Here is an 18,914-nt window from a genome sequence, read left to right on the forward strand (position 1 = left end):
TCACGTCCACGAAAACGACAGTGTTGCCACCGGAGTGAAATTTCCCTTTTTGCGAGAATTTTCAACAGAAAAGGGAAAAAGTTAACTTATAAGGGAATCTTTGCTGTTGCTCCAGTCAAAATTGTAAAATATTTAAAAAAATCAAAATATTTGAAAATAATTCAACATATTTTCACAGATTTTTTAAATAGGAGCATAGGAGGGAATTTTATCATAAAAGTGGGAATTTTTAAGGTAGGTACGTTGAGGGAAAAAGCTTACTCGACAGCTGGCAACACGGGAAAAGTAACCTACAAGCGGTGATAATTTGTGGTTATGTCCTATCCTATCTATGCCGGTTGATATTTTTCTTTGAGTCTTTTACATTTACCGTACGATTCTCCGAGACTATTACCACCTATTACTTTAATTATTATTACTAAGCTGAAGCTTCTTTTCTTCAATTTCTCATAGACCCACCTGCTTGTGGTGATTAGATACAGATTGGTATTCTTTTTGATTTAGTGAAATTGAGGTAAGTTTTTTATATTTTTCGTAGCTTCTAGTCTGTATTTACATACTATCTAAAATAAATTATACTTATAATATTACATTATACATACATTATACATACATTACATTATTACATTATAAATAAGTTTAGGTTTTATTGTAAAATTGTTACTTTAACATCTTTTTATCTCTTTTAATAGCAAACATTAATTCTGTTCACACAGCAAGAGTTTATAACAATTTCTTTTATTTATTTCAGGGCTGATAGACAAAACTGAGCATCGGAACACAACCGGAATCAAGCTAGCGGGTTCTAATAAATAATTTTAGACAATAGATTGTATTTTAGTTGAGTGATTAATAAATAGTTATATAAAATGGTATTGTATTTTTTATTCACCTTATTTTATTCAAATTGTGGCTAGTATGTCAAAACAAACCTTAAGCAAGTTTGTATCAAGTTTGAAAACTTCATGCAACAAAACAAAAACAAACCTTCAGCAAGTTTGTTATATCAAGTTTGTATCAAGTTTGAAAAAACAAACTTCATGCAAGTTTGTCACATTGTAACTAGCAAGTTTGATTTAAACTTGCTGCAAGTTTGCAAAGTTGCCATGGCAAACCTGCAGCAAGCTTTCATGTTGCAAGTTTGAAACAAGTTTATATTGCTATCTGGGATCCGTACACTGCTAGCTGAATGTGACTTCTACTATAGCGATTTAAAATTTTATATATTCGACGTTGCCAAATGTATAGTTTGGGAGATTTATAGATAATATGAGTATTTTTAAATAGGACCGCCCGTATATTTTACATTCTTCTGCTACAGTTTTTATTGCCGATGCAACATATATCCTGTTAATGGCCAATACTGACCATTCATATGCAAAAATTAGTAAAAACATTTTTATTTTGTAATTAATAGAAGATATTGCTGTATAAACAGAAAGCACCTAAAGAAAAAATTTAAGTTGGTGTTCAATATAATCAGCATTATGCATCGTCAATAAAAACTGCAACAAGAGATGGTAAAATATACGAGTGATTCCATTTAAAAATATGCACTTTATCCGTATATCTCCGAAACTATACATTTGGCAACATCGAAAATATAAAATTGCGCTGGTCCATCTAATATACCTAACCCACGCTTCTTAAACATTTAATATGGTTGCCTATTTCGACTAACCAATGAACATTAATACTGTGATTACGTCACGAGAGCACAGTAATTTGAATCGTAATATGATTAATCAGTATTTTTATGTCTTTGGTGTATGGAAAATAGTAAAGATAGTTGTGAAATAAAGATGTTTAGTGGATTATTATACCTAATTACGGAAAACTGTTGATATTTTAATGATTTGGTACTGAAAATTAAACAGGACCGGTTCCTCGCGTTTATCCAACGGTTAATACAAGATTTATGGAAATCTAGGAGTTCAATCTCCATTCTACACTGAAAATGTGTCGCTTATACTGAATTTCCATCAATACTGGATTAACTATTGAATACATACCGTCCTTAGAGGTCAGCTAGGATTATGTGAATTAGAATTACTTGTATAATTTATTGTAAGAGTCTAAATAATAGGTAATAAATTTGGCCACACCACAACCTGTACCTGGCATTCTAAAATTTCATCAAATTTTAACGTTTCAACGTTTATTTAAATTTAAAAATAAGCTTGTGTACTCTTGTGACGTAAGTCAAGTCTCCCCACCACAGTCGGAGTAGGCAACCGCAGTAAATATCTAAGAACCGTGTACCTAACCAACATTTTGTTAATATATTATACGAGGTGTCCCAGCATCTTTGTTTCCATACTTTACGCACGCACTGTATATAAAACTTTGAACTTATGTTTATCTTAGAAATATACGTATAGGGAACTTGCACATTTTTTTATTACTTAATAATGTTCAGTTTTGTATAAAAATGAGATTTTAAAAATTTCACGCTTCAAAAACTCATAATAACTTAGACAAAGGGCCTAGCCGGGTAAGATGATGAAAACTGCCCCCAACTCGATTCGAATTCCATATAGGTCACCGTTTAGCATATACAGGGTGTCCAGAAACTCTACCGACAAACGAAGACAGGAGATTCCTCAGATAATTTTAAGACAATTTAACCCAATTCACCTAGTCCCAAAATGCTTCCTAAGGGAGCTAGAGCTCTTTGAAGATGGCGTCGTGTAATTAGTTTTTCTTAAATACCTCCAGAACGCTTCTATTTAGAAAAACGAAAATTGGTATGCTTATTTACTTTCCAGAAATGAATCGATTCTATCCATAGCGAATTTCTAGTACCGGTGATAGTCGTCCGTTTTGGGTAGGGTAACGGTTATTTTATCGCCTAACTTTTTTGTCTTTAATTTTTAAGCATTTTTGACTGTGAATTATTAAATTGTGAGGTATTCGAGTACTAAAAGGTACTCTTATTTTAAGTCGATAGAATACACCGTTTTCTAGAAAAATCGATTTGAAAATTTTTCGTTCTTTGAATTTCAAAAAAAAAAAGATTAAAAAAACTATTTAGAAAGATGAAAACTGGTACATTTATTTATATTCCAGAGATTAATCGATTTCATTAATGGCGAATTTCTAGTATCGGTCATAGGCGTCCGTTTTGGGTAGGTCAACAGTTATTTTATAGCATAACTTTATTGTCTTTAATTTTTAAGTATTTTTGGCACTAGATTATTCAATTATGAGATATTCGAGTACTAAAAGTTACTCTTGCTTTAAGTTGGTAAAATACATCGTTGTTTTTTAGTTTTTTTCAATATATTTTTTTTCAAATTCCCAAAACTAAAAACTTTCAAATCGATTTTTCTAGAAAACGGTGTGTCCTACCGACTTAAAGTAAGAGTACCTTTTAGTACTAGAATACCTCACAATTTAATAATCCAGTATCAAAAATGCTTAAAAGTAGAAGAAAAAAAAGTTATGCGATAAAATAACCGTTGCCCTACCCAGAACGGACGCTTATGACCGGTACTAGAAATTCGCAATGGATGGAATCGATTAATTTCTGGAAAATAAATATACATACAAATTTTCGTTTTTCTAAATAGAACCGTTCTGGAGGTATTTAAGAAAATCTAATTACATGGCGCCATCTTCAAAGAGCTCTAGCTCCCTTAGGAAGCATTTTTGGACTAGGTGAATTGGGTTAAATTGTCTTAAAATTATCTGAGGAATCTCCTGTCTTCGTTTGTCGGTAGAGTTTCTGGACACCCTGTATAGTGAAACTCACTTTCTGAAATTTTTAGCCTCCTAGGTGGTCATGTGACCCACCTAGAGCCTAATTAGGGTTTTTATGTTTTTATTTTTTATCTCAGTCGCATCGAGAACTAGCGAAAAACTTTAAATAAAAAAGTTGTAAGCTTTAAAAAGTTCTGTCCGAATTTTTTTTTAATTTCTAGCAGAAAATTTAAATTTTAGAACGATTTTAAAATTTTAAATGAGTATAAAAAATAACTAAGACATTCGTTTTCACCAAAAAAATATATAACGTGTATTTTTGCATATTGTTTCACCCTGAATTTTTTCAAATTTTTAAAATTGGTGAAACGCACCTTTAAAAATAAAACACCGCATTTTTTCGGTTTTTTTTTTCGTTTTTTGATACAATTTTATACATGTTTTTGCCTATTCCAGTGACGGTGTTACCCTTTTTGAAAAATATGTATAAAATTGTATCAAAAAACGAAAAAAAAAACCGAAAAAATGCGGTTTTTTATTGTTAAAGGTGCGTTTCACCAATTTTAAAAATTTGAAAAAGTTCAAGGTGAAATATTATTTAAAAATACACGTTATATATTTTTTTCGTGAAAACGAATGTCTTAATTATTTTTTATACTCATTTAAAATTTTAAAATCGTTCTAAAATTTAAATTTCTCGCCACAAATTAAAAAAAAAACAATTTCGGACAGAACTTTTTAAAGCTTACAACTTTTTTATTTGAAGTTTTTCGCTAGTTCTCGATGCGGCTGAGATAAAAAATAAAAACATAAAAACCCTAATTAGGCTCTAGGTGGGTCACATGACCACCTAGGGGTTCAAAATTTCAGAAAGTTAGTTTCACTATATATGCTAAACGGTGACCTATATGGAATTCGAATCGAGTTGGGGGCAATTTTCATCATCTTACCCGACTAGGCCCTTTAAAGTCTTCTGTATTTTAAAATAGTTCAAACGACCCGTGACGTCACATAATTTAACTATATGGTTCCGTTTATGGTTATATTTAGGTATATTCTTCTTCTTCTTCTTTTTCTTTAGTTTATTGGCCTCCACCTACTTGGGTATTTGGCCAGCTCGTCGTCGCGGAATAAAGGAAAAATATTTATATTCTAATGACATTTATCGTATGTCATTGTAATAATATATACCAGTTTGTTGAGATTGGAGTTTGATACAGTTTTTGAAGGAAAGGAAAGAAGGCTTACTATGGAAAATAAAACCATTTTGTAGAAGTACAAATTTTCTATGAATAGTTCAAACGATCAAACACTTGTAACGTCACATAACTGTATTTTCTACTGATGTCTGTAATGTCTAATTTAAAATTATATACAATTTTGTTTACTGTGCTGGTTCAGAATGTAAATATATAACCAGATGACGTCAAAACGCGTTTTGGCCTGGCTGGTATAATTTGAATTTTTAATCGTCTTTAGGGACCAAACGATAGACAAACAAAACTTTTTTATCTTTGATACATGTTTTAAATTATTAGTTTAAGTTTCCTATTATGACTTACCTCGGCACTTTCTCCTAAACTAACATCTACAATTTCCTTAACAAATTCTTGTAAATCCTGCAACTCTTTTATCATCATTATTTTCTCATTTTCATTCCCGATATTAACATTGATCTTTCTGCCTTGATGTAGCAAAGCCTTTAACTCAGATTCCAAGGCTAAACATTCTTCTTTCACCATTTTGGTTAATATAGCTTGAGTCTCACCTTTTACTTGTTCGTCTATAGCTAATTTAGGATCTACATCAGTCTTTTGAATTTGTGGCATTGTAGTCTTCGGAACGTCATGCGGAACATTCTTGGCAGTCTTCGGCGTTACGATGATTCTTGGGGCTTCTGCTGTGGGGAATTTGATAGGTTCGAGTGCCACGAGTTCTGGCATTGGGACAGATCTAGGGTCCGGTAAAACTGGGTGTGCACCTACTGGTTGGCCCTCTTGCTTTGTAGCGATCAGGATTGGTCTTGGATCTGCTGGAGCGGGGATCATACTTGGAGCTTTTAGAGCAGAGTAGATTGCAGAGTATTTCTCGCTCGTTTCAACATTCTGTAAGAAAAATTTGAAGTTGTTTCAATTAAAAGTCGGAAACACGTCAATTTTATAATAAGTCAAATGAATTCAAAACATTTTGTCATGTATATCAGTATCTCCGCCTAAATTAATTGTTAATTGACTATTGGCCGGTTTCACCAACGACAAATAGTAGTTTATTCGATGAATAAAGTTATTCGGCCAATAAAACTGACATATCTACGTTTCACAAACGTCAAATAAGACTTAATTTATTTATTTATCAAATAGTGGTAATGTAATGTAAATATAAAGTTTTCTATGGACAATTTCCCACCTATTCTACTTTCAGCTCTTTTTATTTCACAACGTATTATATTTTCCATCGTTTGCGTTATTTGCCGGTTATTAGTGCACTCATGCTAAAGTAAATGCTCGAGAATGCACCAACCACCTCACCATAAGCCTGATGTCTCACAGACTTAAAATGTTTTTAAAGATAATTCATAAACGCATTTACCAAACACTTGATATGGATATTGAAGAAACCCAATTTGGATTCCGTAGAGGTGCAGGTACCCGTGAAGCTCTCTTTGCATTCAACGTAAAAATCCAGAGATCCTTGGATGTGAACCAAGGTACGTCTGTTTCATAGATTACAATAAGGCTTTCGATAAAGTCCGCCACAAAGAGCTAATAGACGTCCTCAAAGCAAAACAATTACAATACAATGATCTTCGAATTATAACAAATCTAGGTATATTATAAACAGCAGGCACACATACGCATTAACGAACACACATCAGAAGAGTTCGAAATTAAAAGAGGAGTGCGACAGGGGTGTGTATTGTCACCACTACTATTCAATGCATACTCTGAGGAAATTATGAAAAAGCTCTTGAGGCAGAAACAGCAAAAATAAAGGTCAATGGAACGCCAATTAACAACATTAGATACGAGGACGATACTATCATAATACCGGACAACCTCCAATACCTCCAAAAGCTAATGAACAAAATAGTTGAGTATGGAGAAGAATATGGATTATCAATAAATAAACATCAAGAAAACTAAATTTATGAGGATATCAAAAACCCAAAATAATGTTGAAAGTCTGACAATTAACGGTAAAACTTTCGAGCAAGTTGAAAACTGCAACTATCTTGGCACAATAATTAATCACACAAACGATTACTCCAAAGAAATCAAAGTTCGAATAGAGAAAGCACGAACAAACTTCAATAAAATGAGAAAGGTACTTTGTGCAAGAGAACTGAAATTAGACTTGAGAGTAAGGCTGGCAAGGTGTTATATTTTCTCGACTCTGCTTTACGGAATAGAAGCATGGACACTTAACGCGTCGACTGCTTAAAAGTGGGAAGCATTTGAACTGTGGGTGTATAGAAGAATCCTGAAGATATCATGGACCAAGCATGTAACAAACAACGAAGTCATGGGAAGAGTCAACAAAAGAATGGAAATATTGGAAACCATCAAGACACGAAAGCTGCAATACCTGGGACATGTTATGCGTAATAAGAGGAACAACATACAGTAAAACCTCGATAGAACGGACCTCTATTTAACGGACTTAGGATATAACGGACAAATAGAATGTAAAAAAGTATGAAAAATCTAATTCTGGAAGAAAAATCAGCAAGGGGAGAGATCGCATAGATTGACTCCTCTAATTGTTGGCAAATCTCCTAAACCTAGAGTTTTAAAACATATTGCATCATCTTCCTGTTTCATATTAAAGCTCTAATAAGGCAGGTTCACCTAAGATATTGCCAAAAATTGGTTTTTTAAAAAATTTGTACCTGCAGTGAGAAAATTCCAAGAGAAGAAACTGGGAATACCACCGCCGGAAGAGGTGAAACGCTCCTGCTCATTCCTCTAAAAATATTCTACGTTCAGAAGAAGTTGTTCCATTTTATCTTTGACCATGCGTCATGCTTAATTTTCAAACAAATAAATTAAATCAAAACATAAAGTGAAACGTACGTCGATGTGTGTAGTATATAGTATACACAATATATAATATACACATCGATGTACGTTTTACTTTATTAGTTGATTTAATTTGTTTGAAAATAAATCATGACGCATGGGCAAAGATAAAATGGAACAACATAGCAACTGTGGTTATATGCTTTTACAAAAAAATACAACATCGCTTATTCAACCCATGGATCAGTGAATAATTTTGGTAACCAAACGAATATATCGCAGAAAGCTTTTAGATGAAGTAGGTAATGGTTGTATTGCATGATGAAGATAAGAAAACGACAAAAATTTGCTACAGCATGGAAAGGGGTGAAAGAGCAAAGATTAAAAAATGGTTGGAAGAATTTGTTTAGTGGCCAAAATGCAGACACAGATTTAGAAGGGTTGGAAGTTCCTGATTCCTGTAGGACAATATATAATACCGGAGAAAAAGTACCTAAGGAAGATGTTTTACAATGACTAGAAGTAGATGAAGGTGACTCTGGGCATAACAACATGACTGAAAGTGCAATAGCATATGAAGTTGTGAACCTAAAAAATGAAGATGAATGGAAGTGAAGATCGCGAAGAAAAAAAACAGCACTGTCAAAAAATGAAGGTGTATCAGAGGTAAAATCTCATCTCGAAATATAAGAACATTAATTGATTATTCGTCAGATAACGAAGTTCAACTGTATTATACACATTTTCGTAATTTTAGAAAGTTGATTATAAAAAAACAGCAAACTTCAAAAGTGGACACAAAACTTTTTTCTTGTTCAAAGCAGGATTACCAGAAGCATCGATATCAAACAGCAACGTCACTTCACAACGAAGACAATGTCAGCTAATCTAGAAAGCTCAACGTAGGTGGCGCTCGTGTAGTTGGAGGTCACGTCAACTTACGTCAACACTTCAAATCAATATATTTCCAAGTAAATATTGCATATTTGTTTCGCTGTGTGAATTAAACTCGAAAAAATAAAATCCCTCAATGTTGTGCTATGCATTTGTGCTTATCGAGAACATCAGGACACAGGTTTTTCAAAGATATTCTGAAGAGAAAAAAATGGATTGTAGCAATAAGAAGGGATACATATGTTCCGACTATAAACGCACGTATCTGCAATAAACATTTTGTTGAAACAGATTACGTATTGCTCCTAGATTCGACTGTAAAAAATAGAATACTTTACTATAAAATTCAGATCAAAATTTATTATAAACGCACGGATTAAGATATGCAATTTTATATAGACATTCACACTGTTGCCACATCTACAATCGCTTTTTATGGAGTGAACATATAAAAAAATTTATATTTGAAGCAATAATAATAATATAGAAAAATGTGAAATACTAATTTTAAATAATTCTAAGTTCTCAATATTTTTTAGGGACTAAAACATAACCTGACGAAACCTAACCTAGCGTCATCGAAAATAATATAAAAAAGTTAATAACTGAATTTTAGTGACATATAAGATATCTTTAAAATATGCTTTAAAATGACTAAAACATATCCTGATCAAACCTAACCTATTCGAAAATAATATAAACAAGTTAATAACTGAAAATTAAAGTGACCTAGTAGGTACCATTCAAATGTTCTTTAGTGACTAAAACATAACCTGATCAAACCTAACCCTAAATTTTTCTAATTTCATCTTAAATTTAAGGTCGCTTTTCACGTAGACAAACACCCAAATAATTGTACTTAATTAAATTAACACATTCTATATTTCCATAAGGAATTATATTTTTTTTAAATAAGACAACATTGCACAATCGACTACGCTCAACCCATACTTAAACCAAATTTACACCAAATGCGCAATTGTCATGGAGGCCAGATTTTGAAAACATCACATTTTTAAATGAGATAAACACAAAAATTAATGCTGAGCGCACTTAATTGTGAATTTTAAATTGATAAAAAAGTAAGGCAGATCGCACATATCATATTATTCACAGTTGTCAGACTCGTGTGGGGAGCGAGTCAATAAAATAAATACCCTCTTCTGAGCTATAGAAATAAAACATTGAGACGATGATTAATATAGTTTATCATTCGATAAGGGCTTCCTTTTTCCAGTAACTCTCGCATTCCTTCTCAATTCGTTTTTCAACGCACAAACAGTCTCCAAGATCCATATATTTCAGCCATAATTTATTATTTATTAAATCGTAATCAAAAACACCATATACAATCTTCACGAATAGTCAAAACGTTGACCTCCAACTACACGAGCGCCGCCAAGCGGGAGAAACGGCGTACATAGGTGCCATTAAATATAATTTTGTTTGGGTTTTGTCTTTTTTATTTATATCTACCTAAATAAAGTGTACGTATTTCCAAAAAAACGTTTTTTGATTTATTTTAAACTAATTTTTATATAACGGACTTTCGGCTTTAACGGACACCCCGTCCCCCGTTATATCGAGGGTTTACTGTACTTCAATTAATTATACAAGGGACAATCCAGGGCCAGAGAAGTGTAGGAACGAGAAGAATTTCATGGTTGAGTAACTTAAGGGAATGGTACGGATGCACATCAATCAAACTATTCGGAGCAGCAGCATCTAAGATCCGAATAGTCACGATGATTACCAAGCTCCGTCGCGGAGATGGCACGTAAAGAAGAAGTGCACTCATCTCTGTATACCGAGTCATTCATGATATTGTAGTTATGTTCTATATTTTACTTACCTGTGGTTGCGATTTGACAGGTGTCAACGTAACAGCACCTCCAAAAATCGAAGGCGCGCTTATTTGTGGTTGCTGCTTTACAGGAGTTATGGTAACTTGTGGTCCTAGAGATTTATCGAATAACGATTGTCCAGGAGGCACCGATCCTTGCGGTAGCCCAAAAGGCGGAGTCGGCTGAGTTACTATGGGCTTGATTATGTCAAAACTGGGCTGGGAAGTCTGCGGTATGACTTTAGCAGGTGCTGGTGTAATTAAAGGTTGAGCAACCGCAACTGGCTGTGCGACGTTCCCAAACGAAAAGGGTTGTTGTGGTTTTGGAGGTGTAGCTAAAAATATTTTATGATATAAATAACAATATTCATGAAATTCAGGCAATAAATGATTATAGTTAAATTAATATGGATTATAGTTAAATTACTATAAATTATTCGGCAAGTTAACAGTAACACTTTTATTTTTTTTTTTGGTCGGAAGCGAATAAATGTCTTTTGATTCAATAAAATGGGATCCCTGATCCCTGTATTGCTTTCTCAAGATCAATAAACATCATATGGGCGTTTGCCTCTTTATTCCTGTATTCTTCCATCAATTATACCGGAATAAAGAGGCAAACGTTCATATGGTGTTCATTGATCTTGAAAAAGCATATGATAGAGTTCCTCGAGAGATTCTGTGGTGGGCACTCAATCAGAAAGGAGTCCCTGGTGAATATGTAAAGATTGTGAGAGATATGTATGAGAGAGTAACGACTAGTGCTAGGACAGGTGTGGGAGAGACTGATAAATTTCATGTGAAAGTAGGATTGCACCAAGGCTCGATGCTTAGTCCGTATTTATTCTCATTAGTTTTGGACAAGATAACAGCGAAACTACAGGGTAACATTCCATGGTTCTTAATGTATGCTGATGATGTAGTGTTAGTAGGAAATAGTGAAAGAGACTTAGAACAAAAACTGGAACAGTGGAGACAAGCAGTGGAGGAAAAAGGTTTAAAACTTAGTAGGACAAAAACAGAATATTTTTGGAATGTTCATTTAAAGATGGAGTTACTTCAAATAAAATGGTATCTTTGGATGGTGAAATGATTGTGAATAGCAATAGTTTTAAGTACCTAGGATCGGTATTACAGAGTAATGGAGAAATAGATGGAGATGCATGCAGTAGAATTAGGGCTGGATGGATGAAGTGGAAGGAAGCGAGTGGTGTGTTGTGTGACAGAAAAATTCCAATGAAGCTGAAGGGAAAATTCTATAAAACAGCCATAAGACCGGCTATGATGTACGGAACTGAATGTTGGGCAGTGAAAAAGAAAGAGGAACAACGAATGCATGTGGCGGAAATGAGAATGCTTAGATGGATGAGTGGAGTGACAAAAAAAGATGAAATTAAAAATGAGTATATTAGGGGAAGTCTAGGTGTGGCACCAATAATTGATGCCAAAATGAGAGAGCATAGGTTAAGATGGTTTGGTCATGTTCAACGTCGAGACGTTAATCATCCAATACGAAGAATTGCTGAAGTGCAGATTCCTGGAAGGAGTAGGAGAGGAAGACCCAAGAAGATCTGGGGGAGAAGATAAGGCAGGACATGTTGGTAAAGGGGATTAATTGATATGACCCAAGATAGAATTGTGTGGAGAAATGCAATTAGGGAAGCCGACCCCACATAGGGATAAGGTAAAGAGAATGATGATGATTAGATCAAAGGAGTGGACAAAGCATCAAAGAAAATTATTGCAGGAGGATAGACTGGAGTATATATCTCACAAGATCCTGTGACAATAATAACGGAGAAAGCCAAAAGCACAGAGAAAGATATAACTAAAGTACCAAAGAAAGCCAAAAACAAAGCACCAGGACCAGGGAACATAAAAATGGAACTGCTGAAATATGGACGCACAAGGATCATATCCTTTATACGAGTGTTGTTCAATAAAACCGAAGCAGGAGAGGAGATAATTAAAAAAAAATAAACAACGAATTATGAACAAAATATTAAGCCAATAGTAATCTAAAACATGTTTTGATTACATACCACTAAAATCTAATGGCCTATCAGTACTTCTTCTCTGTATTTTCATGATATATATGAGTTAAAATATTTAAAAATAAATAAAAATAAAATAACACAATTATTATATCACACAATTAAAAACCTTCAAAAACAATAAACACAGAAATACATGTAATAAACTTTTTAAAACACCTTAAAATTTATATCTAAAAAGTGTATTGAATACCTCGAAAGTCATTAATTAAAGTAAACATAAAAAGTAACTACAATATATAGTGGCAGTGGCGCACCAAAAAGGTTTTAATATATCAAAACTAAAAATACACTCACCGGCACAAAATTCCGCCAATAAAAATATTTGATGAAGTTTGACAATTTATAACTTTATTATGTGTACTCCGATTTCCAAGATTCTTGCAGAAGTTTGTAGGTACATGTATTGATATCGTTTGTTATTATTATGGTAACAAAATTTTTTTTGCTTATATGGCATTATACGGTGGTGAACGGAAACGTTGTATTTTCTCCTAACTTTAAAAAATTCTGTGGAAAAATTGATTTTGTTTCATACTCCTTTTGTATTATGTCGGAGGCATCATTAAGATTTTGTTTTTGGAATTATCCGAATATCTCTTTTTTTGTGGGTCAATCTGAGCCAAGTGGTCCAAGTGGTATTTTTAATATATTTTATTTTTCTACCTTTTAAACTTCAGTCTATTAGTCCAGAAAGCCACTGCGCATCCGCAAGGAAAAATATTACGATTCGGATTTTTTGCACAATCTTACTCAAAAAGGACTTCTTTTAACAAATTTGCATGTTGCCAGGACCAAAAGTGGGTCAAAAATTTTTTAAACGTTTTTTTTTGGTTTTTTCTTAAAATTATTTTTTTTTGCATCGAACAAAGTTTTTTTAAGTTTTTTGGATCATTCCAAACAGAAAAGGTCTTTAGTGACATTTCTCTAAAGTTGATAGTTTTTGACATATAAGCGATTAAAAATTGAAAAATTGCGAAATCGGCCATTTTTAACCCTCAAAAACTATGTGAAAAACTGAAAATCTGAATGTTGTTCTGAAGCTATTTTCTTGTGGCATTTTTACAATTTTAACTATTTAGAATGGGAAATAAGCCACAATATTATTAAAAAATGATTTTTATTAACGTTTCGACGCCCAAATCGGGTGCCGTTGTCAAAATACAAAATACTATTAATATAAACAAAAATGTTGTTGCTTAGTAAAAAAATTCTTCTAATAATTTATTTAATTTGACTCATTTATATCGGCAATTCAGATACATATGATACATTTTAAAGTAGAAGACTTTAAAATGATATTGCCAATATTTATGAGTTGCGTTCCTGGGACGACTTTACTGAAAGATAGTTCATTCGATTACATGAAATCAACCCCAACTCAAGAATATCCGTCACAAAAAAATCATAGCATGTGATCTGTCTTTAAAAAGACAACCACATGCAACGGTGACATTAAAATTCTCGCGTTAGAGATCTCATAGTAAATCACGAGGGAAAACCAGGAAAAACCTCGTGATACTATCCGGACATCGTAAGTATTTGGTCTTACATTTAATTTACTCTCAAAATTAATACCAAATTCTGACTTTACTATAATTTTGTTTAAATTATAGATAATATCAATAATACATGGGTATATAAGTAATACTAAAATATAAAATATGTACTAACTCGACTATTGACTTACTAATTGTGGTATTTTCTTTCTATTGACTTCCTCTTTCAGTATGGGTATCCACATCCTACTGCATTCCACCGAGGAATTTGCGACACAATTGGTTTCGTTTAGCATAATTAGAGCCGCTTCTTTGATTTTTCTCTTTTTACTATCTGTTTCTTTCAGGACTATACTTGAATCTCTCCACTGAACTCTATGTTCATTATCCCATGCGTGTTGACATATTTGAGATCTATCAAATTCTCTATTTTTAATATAAGATTGATGTTCACTTATTCTAACGTTTAATGGTCTTGATGTTTCACCTATATAAAACTGTTCGCATTCACAAGGTATTTTATAAATACAATTCTTTGTCCTTTCTTGTTCATTTGGGTACAACGGCACCCGATTTGGGCGTCGAAACGTTAATAAAAATCATTTTTTAATAATATTGTGGCTTATTTCCCATTCTAAATAGTTAAAATTGAAAATCTGAATGTTGCCAAGGTAGGTAGATATTCGTTAAACATCGATTGATTTTTAAACATCGAAGAGTTTTTTGCAATACAATATTCAAAACTCCTTTGTTATTTAATTGCTAATCAAGCGTGTGCGACACTATTTTCCACCGACAGTATGGTGCAAATGAAAGGAATAAATTCGTTATTTCGTAAACCGGCAACTTTAAGGAAAAATCCCGAAATAGGTCGATTTTTATTTTTAAGTTATGATATTGTGGCATATATGGTATACTAGTGACGTCATCCATCTGGGCGTGATGACGTAATCGATGATTTTTTTAAATGAGAATAGGGGTCATGTGCTAACTCATTTGAAAGGTTCTTCAATTCTCTATTTAGTAATATAAACATTTATATAATTATTTATACAGGATGTTCTTCTACTTCTTTTTTTGTCAAATAATTTAATTTAATAAAAATTTTTTGGACACCCTGTATAAACAATTATGTAAATGTTTACATTACTCAATAGAGAATTGAAGAACCTTTCAAATGAGCTACCACACGACCCCTATTCTCATTTAAAAAAATCATCGATTACGTCATCACGCCCAGACGGATGACGTCACTAGTATACTATATATGCCGCAATATCATAACTTAAAAATAAAAATCGACCGGTTTCGGGTTTTTTCGCCGGTTTACGAAATAACGAATTTATTCCTTTCATTTGCACCATACTGTATACACATGCAACGGTGGAAAATAGTGTAGCGCACGCGTGATTAGCAATTAAAAAACAAAGGAGTTTTGAATACTGTATTGCAAAAAACTCTTCGGGATTTCATCAATCGATGTCTAAAGAATATCTACCTACCTTGGCAACATTCAAATTTTAAGTTTTTCACATAGTTTTTGAAGGTTAAAAATGGCCGATTTCGCAATTTTTCAATTTTTAATCGCTTATATGTCAAAAACTATCAACTTTAGAGAAAAGTCACTAAAGACCTTTTCTGTTTGGAATGATCCAAAAAACCTAAAAAAAACTTTGTTCCATGCAATAAAAATAATTTTAGGAAAAAAAAACAAAAAAAAACGTTTAAAAATTTTTGACCCACTTTTGGTCCTGGCAACATGCAAATTTGTTAAAAGAAGTCCTTTTTGAGTAAGATTGAGCAAAAAATCCGAATCGAAATATTTTTCCTAGCGGATGCGTAGTGGCTTTCTGGACTATATAGAGAGTACAAAATTATTGTATTCATTTTATTTTTAAAAAAATTATTTTGCCGATGACGGCCGTTTTTGTTAAAACGTATCGATCATTTTCACGGAAAACATGGCTTCGCTCTTTAGCCAATATTTTCACTAAGGTTTGTCCTAGAACAATAAATTACAAATTAAACTTTTTAGAAAAGAACGCTCTAAAAAAACGGCATATAGCATTATTTCATTTTAAACTACTCTTAAGGCCTGAAATGAACCTCAAAGTTTGAAAAGGTAAACTGATAAAAAGCCATTTTAAGCATTTTTTTTAACAGCTTAAGGTAAGCCGATAATGGTTTGTATTTTTTTTTTTGGAAAAGACATACGTACATACTACATATTTTAAATAAAAAAAGTTTGAGCTTTGAGACTTTAATAAATTTTTTCAAAAAAAATCTCAAAAATGTAATTTTTTGAAAAATCTCAAAGTTTGACCCCTTATATCTCTGATGGGCACGCATGAAAAAATTTGAAATTTGGCGGATTGTTAGCTCCTACATTGCTGTTATTTCACAAATAAACATTTCTTTTCGCTTAAATTAAATCACAAACAGCCTCCCACCTATCTCTTGACAGTTTGAACATAATTTAAGCGAAAAGCAATGTTTATTTGCCAAATAAAATTTGTTTTTCTATTTTATGACAGCAATAAAATGTATTTTGAGTTAAATAAATTACATACATTTGTCTTTTTGTGCCAATTAATCTAATTCAAAAATTACTTTTTTGGCCACCCTGTATAAATAATGATATTATTGTTAATATTACTGAACAGAGAATTGAACACTCTTTTAAATGAGATAACATACGACCCCTACTCCCATTAAAAAAAAAAGAATGTGTGTGTACTTTGTACGCACGTAAGAAGTTATACTTCTATTATAATATAATTTCAACGAAATAAATATATGTACCTACTTAACAGTTACAATACAAAAAATTAACAATAATTACCAAAAATGAACCAAAACTTAACAATGCCAAATATTAAAAAAAAAGAAAAAAATATGAAATATATCATAGATAAATATTTTGACTTTTTAACACGTTTGTAGAAAAATATATTTAAAAACACCAATATATTCTTTCCACGCCTTTTCTGGACTGATACATACATAAATTAAAACATTTTGAAGTATAACTTCAAAAATATAATATGAAAACTATTTAAAAAGGCAGTATAACTATTAACTAACCTTTGTTGTTTCTCTTCCCACAAATTTTAAAACGCAAACAACCATACATAACCAAACTGTCAACCGTCCAAACCACAGCTGCGCTACAGCTGCCATATTGGATAATTTTTGACATGTCATTTGAACATCCAATCAGAACAAAGTTATAATGCGCATGCGCCGGGATCGTAGGTTTTAACATATAAAAATTCACCCTCATATCGCGCGTAAAGAAGTATAACTTCAAAAATCATCGATTACGTCATCACGCCCAGATGGATGACGTCACTAGTATGTAATATATATAATAAAAATCGACCTATTTCGGCATTCCCTTAAAATCTAATAACTGCCAAATATCAAGGTGAACTGTTTTCTTTTGCCAACCCTGCATAAATTTGTATTCATTGTGAAACCTGGTGAAAATACATTAATTTTTAATTCATTAGACAGTTTATTTGAATTTTAACTACCCTGCCCGCAAACGCTCAAATTTTGACCATTTTGATTTTTGACCATTTTTTCAGGCCTGTAACTCCTATATGACGTAAGTCAACAACAAAGTTTTTACTCCTTATTCTACTTGCTAGGGGCTAACATTCAGCCAAATTTCAAATTTTTCATGTGCGCCCATCAGAGATATAAAGGGTCAAACTTTGAGATTTTTCAAAAAATTACATTTTTGAGATTTATTTTGAAAAAATTTACTTAAGTCTCAAAGCTCAAACTTTTTATTTAAAGTATGTACGTATGTCTTTTCCAGAAAAAAAAATACAAACCATTATCGGCTTGCCTATGCTGTTAAAAAAATGCTGAAAATGGAATTTTATCAGTTTACATTTTCAAACTTTGAAGTTCATTTAAGGCCTTAAGGGTAGTTTGAAATTAATAATGCTACAGGCCGTTTTTTAGAGCATACTTTGCTAAAAAGTTTGGTTTTTGATTTATTGTTCTAGGACAAACCTCAGTGAAAATATTGGCTAAAGATTGAAGCCATGTTTTCCGTGAAAATGATCGATACGCTTTAACAAAAATGACCGTAATCGGCAAAATAATTTTTTTTAAAATAAAATGAATGCAATTTTGTACTCTCTATAGACTGAAGTTTACAAGGTAGACAAATAAAAAATATTAAAAATAGTCAAGCAACCAACTTAATTGATATTGGACCACTTGGCATGGATTGACCCTTGTAAGAACTGCGTAATTTTTTGTAAATAAAACACTGAGAATATCTTAAATATAGGTTGGATTGATAAGATTAGAATGGCCCGCATGCAGCCCAGATCTTAATCATATCGAGCATTTATGGGAAGAATTGAAAATGGCTATTCGCCATCATCATAGGCCTCCAGAAAATTTGGTACAGTTATGACCCTGGTAGAGGAATATCGGGCTATTCTCCAGGCAAGGATAACATATCTTTATTCGATGCTAAACAGATTGTGAGCAATCGTTCTTGCAAGAGGTGGACATATCCGTTATAGAATTGTTTTGTTATGTTGTAAATTTTGTTTTTTTGTTGTTAATTTTAGTGCGTTTGAAATTTTTAATTAAATAAACCTTCACAGCAGTGTTTTTATTTATAACTTTTACAAGAAAAGAGATATTCGAATAATTCAAAAAACAAACTTTTAAGGATGCCTCCGAGATAATACGAAAGGAGTATGAAACAAAATCAGCTCTTTAATTTTTCCACCGAATTTTTTAAAGTTGGGAAAAAGCACAACGCTTCCATTAACCCCCGCATAATGCCATCTAAGCAAAAATTTTCTGTTGGCGGAATATTAACAAACGATGTCGATACATATACCAACAAACTGGTGCAAGAATCTTGAAA

General features: G+C 32.5%; 1 protein-coding gene across 1 annotated transcript in view; it reads right to left on the minus strand.

Moving 5' to 3' along the window:
- Window positions 1-18,914, minus strand: part of LOC126889782 (nuclear pore complex protein Nup214) — a 52,947-nt gene that overhangs the window by 21,263 nt on the left and 12,770 nt on the right. The window contains exons 6-7 of the mRNA XM_050658371.1: window positions 10,468-10,793; window positions 5,265-5,807 (exon numbers count right to left, since the gene is read on the minus strand). Coding sequence (XP_050514328.1) covers window positions 5,265-5,807; window positions 10,468-10,793 — 869 coding nt within the window. The remainder of the gene's footprint in view (window positions 1-5,264; window positions 5,808-10,467; window positions 10,794-18,914) is intronic.

Source organism: Diabrotica virgifera, chromosome 8 (genome assembly GCF_917563875.1).
Source record: "Diabrotica virgifera virgifera chromosome 8, PGI_DIABVI_V3a".
Lineage (NCBI taxonomy): Eukaryota > Metazoa > Arthropoda > Insecta > Coleoptera > Chrysomelidae > Diabrotica > Diabrotica virgifera.